Source organism: Antrostomus carolinensis, unplaced genomic scaffold, assembly GCF_000700745.2.
Source record: "Antrostomus carolinensis isolate BGI_N321 unplaced genomic scaffold, ASM70074v2 scaffold39446, whole genome shotgun sequence".
Lineage (NCBI taxonomy): Eukaryota > Metazoa > Chordata > Aves > Caprimulgiformes > Caprimulgidae > Antrostomus > Antrostomus carolinensis.
In genome coordinates this window covers 1,205-5,616 of record NW_010320523.1, presented here as the reverse complement: position 1 = coordinate 5,616, position 4,412 = coordinate 1,205, and the positions used below count along the sequence as shown (strand labels likewise).

Here is a 4,412-nt window from a genome sequence, read left to right as displayed (position 1 = left end):
TTCAGCCTGAAAAAGAGAAGGCTCTGGGGAGATCTTATAGCGGCCTCCCAGTACCTGAAGGGACTACAAGAAAGCTGGGGAAGGACTTTTCATAAGGGCAGTTAATGACAAAACAAGGGGAAATGGCTCTAAACTGGAAGAGGGCAGGTTTAGATTAGATATTAGGAAGAAGTTCTTCACTGTGAGGGTGGTCAGACACTGGCCCAGGTTGCCCAAGGAAGCTGTGGATGCCCCCTCCCTGGAAGTGTTCTTGGCCAGGTTGGATGAGGCTTTGAGCAACCTGGTCTAGTGGAAGGTGTCCCTGCTGCTGGCAGGGGGGTTGGAACTGGATGAGCTTTAAGGTCCCTTCCAATCCAAACCAGTCTGAGATTCTATGATTCTCGCTGCCTCCCAGTGTGGGATCTGGAACGGTGTGAAAGGGATGGCAGAAAATTGTTGCTTCATTTTTTTCCTCTCCTGTCCCAGTATGAAACAATCTTGCTTCCCAAGACTTCACTTGATTTAAAGCTAGCTCATCAGCTCGATGTTGTGCTTGTACCTCACTACGGGGACGCTGGTGACTGGTGGAATCCACAAGGGATTTTCTTTTTCTTAAAAGTTCTCTTAACTCGGTGTTTCTCAAACCTGATGAGAGACTCTTTGTCTTCACAGCCACCATGTCATCTGGTCAGGACTCCGTTTACTCCCAGTATGAAACTGACACCAGCCAGACGTCAAAGTTGTTAAGGAAATTTAAAGAGACTCCGTTTGTCCCCATTGGTGAGTTTAAAGATGAAGAAACGTGGTTACATAGTTTCTTCTTCCTCTCCCTGGGCAATCAATAGGGTAAACACCATCACTGCTCACTGTTCTGCTGTGAACAGGAAATTACACTCAGATTACTTCCTCATGGAGCCTGTGTGTGGTGACAGGACTCCTCCTGCCTGCAGTGGTATTTGTTCTGCAAGCAATAGGGAAACGAATGAGAACTGTTATCTTAAGTAGAAAACTCAGAGCCTGCAATTAAAAAAAAACCAAAACAAAACAAAAAACAACAAAACCAAATAAATTAAAAAAAAAAGCCAAACAACAAAACCAAATAAATTAAACAAACAAACAAAACCCCCCCCAACAAACCCTGAAAGACTGTTTTAGGTGAGCTTAAAAATCACGTTCAGGTGATGCTGGTAGATACTCTGGAGTCTGTTTTGCATCCGTTCTAGAGGTTACTGGGAACTCTGTGATCACCATGAAGTGACTTTAAAGCGAACAAATCAGAAGTATCTAAAATGCTGCCCACCTGCTAATGTGTCACCCCGCTCTGCTGCCATCCTTTAGCTTAAAAAGCATTTTCTTGGTAGGTTTTGTGGTTGCCCAGCTTGAGGAGGTTGTTAAAGTTCTCAAGTCTCTCTGAAAAAAGGCTCTGAGGAGAGAGAGGATCGGTTGTGTTCATCCCAAGCGCTTTCCTCCCATCAGGAGCTGCCTCTGACACCAGATGGGTTTTGATTTCCAGCCACCTTAAACGAGCAGCAGCCGGGTCACTTGGGGTGAACTGTTCCAAGTGTTTGCTCGCAGATCTGTCACTGGTTTCTCTGCTCACAGGACTTTGTTCTCCAGCTCACTAGAATGTACTACGAACTCCATGAGTTCAGGTTCTCCTCCTGACCAAACTGGCAGAACTTATCTTCAATCTGAGCTAGTTTGAACACCTTAAAACATTTAATTGGTATTTAATGAAGGTACCAGCTGGATTGTGTACCAGTGAAGGAAGAGTTTATAATTTCACAAGTGGAATTGGTAATGCAGGGATTAAATAAAATAAATAAAATAAATTCAAGGAGCCAAGCTGTCTGCGTTCTTGGCAGTAAAATATATAAGTGATACTTAAAACTTGGCAGCCTCCTTTGAACTATGTAAATAATCATCTTAAATATGGAATAAAGTGGATGGAATTGGGGAAATTTTATGCATTGCTGCTCTGTATTCTGTGAGAGCACCAGTTGGGAGTTGGCACAGCCAGGGCTGTGTTTGGTCTGTTGAAGGATTAAAAGTGAACTCCAAGCCTTGTGCAAGAGACTGTGCTGAACCTCTCTGCCCACAGCACGTGATAAATAACGTAGGACTTGTCCTCTCCCAGTGAAAACCAAACGTGACAACACTCAAAATAGCAACCTGAGCAGGCTGGTGGGTACGTCAGGGTGGATCCACACATCCCAGCTGAGGCCCAGCGAGGTTCTTGGAGTGTGAGCTTCTGTCGAGGAAAGAGGGTGCAAAAGCAACACTTGTTCTTGCTGAAAAATAGCCAAGAAATTCTGACGCTTTGAGTTACTGCTGCGGCTTTTTAACACTAGTGGAAATCTCTGGCTTTTCTCTGCACTGACTTGGGCATTGAAATGGCACTTAAGTGACAAAGAGTTGACAGGCCAGGAGTTGCCATCTGCACAAAAGCAGAGTGATTACACAGAATTGCCTTGATTGGAAAAGCCCTTTAAGGCCATCAAATCCCATCATTAGCCTCACACTGACAAGTCCCCAACTAAACCATGTCCCTCAGCACTATGTCTACACGACTCTTCAATCCCTCCAGGGATGGGGACTCCACCACTGCCCTGGGCAACCCCTTCCAATGCCTCAGAACCCTTTCAGCAAAGAAATTCTTCCTCACATCCAATCTATAATTAGATTAAAACATGGTTCTTCCCAGGATATCTTGTTTAGGTGGGTCACTTCACACATCTCGATGACTTGGATCTCCAACGATGCTTTCCTTGCCTTGTAGGGATGGCCGGCTTTGCTGTGGTGGTTGGTTATGGGTTGTACAGACTGAAGCACAGAGGTGACATGAAAATGTCACTTCACCTGATTCACATGCGCGTGGCAGCCCAGGGCTTCGTCGTGGGAGCGATAACGTGTGGTACGTACTGAAGGAGAGGTTCTCCTCAGAGCTGGTCAAGCACAGAGAACCTCCTGCATCTCTTCTCATAGTGGATAATACAATGTGCTTGAAACTTCCCAGGGTGGAAGTGTCCAGGACATTATATTTCAGGGTGTTTATGGTCGTTACTGGTGTTTGATCAGCTTTTCTAGAGTAACCTGATGTTTAAGTACATGTAGTTAATATTAAACCAGACTAACTTTGAGAGTTGAAGTTTTGATTACTTCTAGATGTGGTAGGAATATTGAATTCTGAATTTAGAGGTACTGAAATTAGAGGGGAAAAAAAAAAAGGCTATCTGATGTTCATCTTTTCCCTTGTAAATATGTTGCTGTTTCTGAATTTAACACATAGGAAAACCAGTTTGCGTAGCCTCTGGTATTATTTTCAGGACTGGAATCGTGTCCCTGAATATATGGAGTGATTTGTAGATCCCAGTATTGCAGCTGTGTTATGTGTGTAAATGTATATCCCATTAAACACTTGTTTGTCTATACTGTGCTCCCAGAAAAAACTTTGGCTGCAAAACAAGTTAGAATTGGCTGGAGATCTGCATTTTCATATACAGTATATTTTCAAATCCAGTTTCTCTGTGTATGAAGAATTTTGTAGTGTTCAGCACTGCAAAAATATAAAATTATTTAAAGAAAAAAAAATACATAGAGCAGAAGAAGAAGGGAAACATTATTTCTCTTGCTGAGAATGTATCTTACTGTTCAGATTTTGAACCTATTATTTCCTATTTAACTCAGCTTTTTAATTGTGCTTTTATTTCTCTCTTGTAGGTGTGCTGTATTCAATGTTTAGGGAGTACGTGGTGAAGCCCAAGGAGTAATGGAAAGCTGACAGAAATCTCTCTCCTGGTGGTGGCCTGTGTACTGCAGCTACAAACCTTATACCCAGGGGTTTTTGAGGGGAAAAAAATAATACATGTTATTAGAGAATTGCCCTATATTTTGTTTTTTTATGGTACACTGTCTTGAAGCTGGCAGCTTAAATGATTGTGCACCAGGGGAGAGGGTATCAGGTTCTTTTTGATTGACACGACCACATCCCAGCTTTTGGGGGGGATAGAGTAGAGTACAACCCTTTCTACAATCCCTTTCTCTTCCCTTCAACTGCCAACTCAAGACCTAAAATTGGTGACTTCTTTTTGCTGCCGTTGCCCAAAACCACAAAGTCTGAACTCGTTTCTGTCTGGCCCCAGGCAGAACGTGGAGGCCGCGTCTGTAAGGCAGTGTGGTGAACGCTTTGCTGTCGTTTTCTATCCTGTATATTTGTCAGCCTCCAGCTTTGTAATTTAGAAGCTTCCAGTAGCACTAAATGACTTCTAAAAATACTGAGATGTAAACATCTATTTTTTTTTTTATTTAAGGCATAAATATTTGGTATGTTGCAGCTATTTAAATGTTATATTTATTCATTGTTAATGAAGACACAGGCTCCCTATTTTTACTATAGATTTTCAGACTCGATGACTATATTTTGTAACTTTATT

At 42.6% G+C, this 4,412-nt stretch overlaps 1 protein-coding gene across 1 annotated transcript; it reads left to right on the top strand.

Annotated features, from left to right (window-relative positions):
• Positions 1–656: 656 nt before the first annotated feature.
• HIGD1A (HIG1 hypoxia inducible domain family member 1A) lies at positions 657–3,749 on the top strand. The gene is made up of 3 exons (XM_010169615.1): positions 657–759; positions 2,759–2,893; positions 3,700–3,749. Exons 1-3 carry the CDS (start codon positions 657–659, stop codon positions 3,747–3,749), a joined length of 288 nt encoding a protein of 95 aa, XP_010167917.1.
• The last annotated feature ends 663 nt before the right edge of the window (positions 3,750–4,412 follow it).

Bases quoted from the DNA above. Each gene is read 5' to 3' on its own strand.
- HIGD1A (XM_010169615.1), top strand. From the start codon at position 657: ATGTCATCTGGTCAGGACTCCGTTTACTCCCAGTATGAAACTGACACC. The intron at 760-2,758 runs GTGAGTTTAAAG...CTTGCCTTGTAG, and splicing joins GACTCCGTTTGTCCCCATTG to GGATGGCCGGCTTTGCTGTG. The intron at 2,894-3,699 runs GTACGTACTGAA...TCTCTCTTGTAG, and splicing joins CGTGGGAGCGATAACGTGTG to GTGTGCTGTATTCAATGTTT.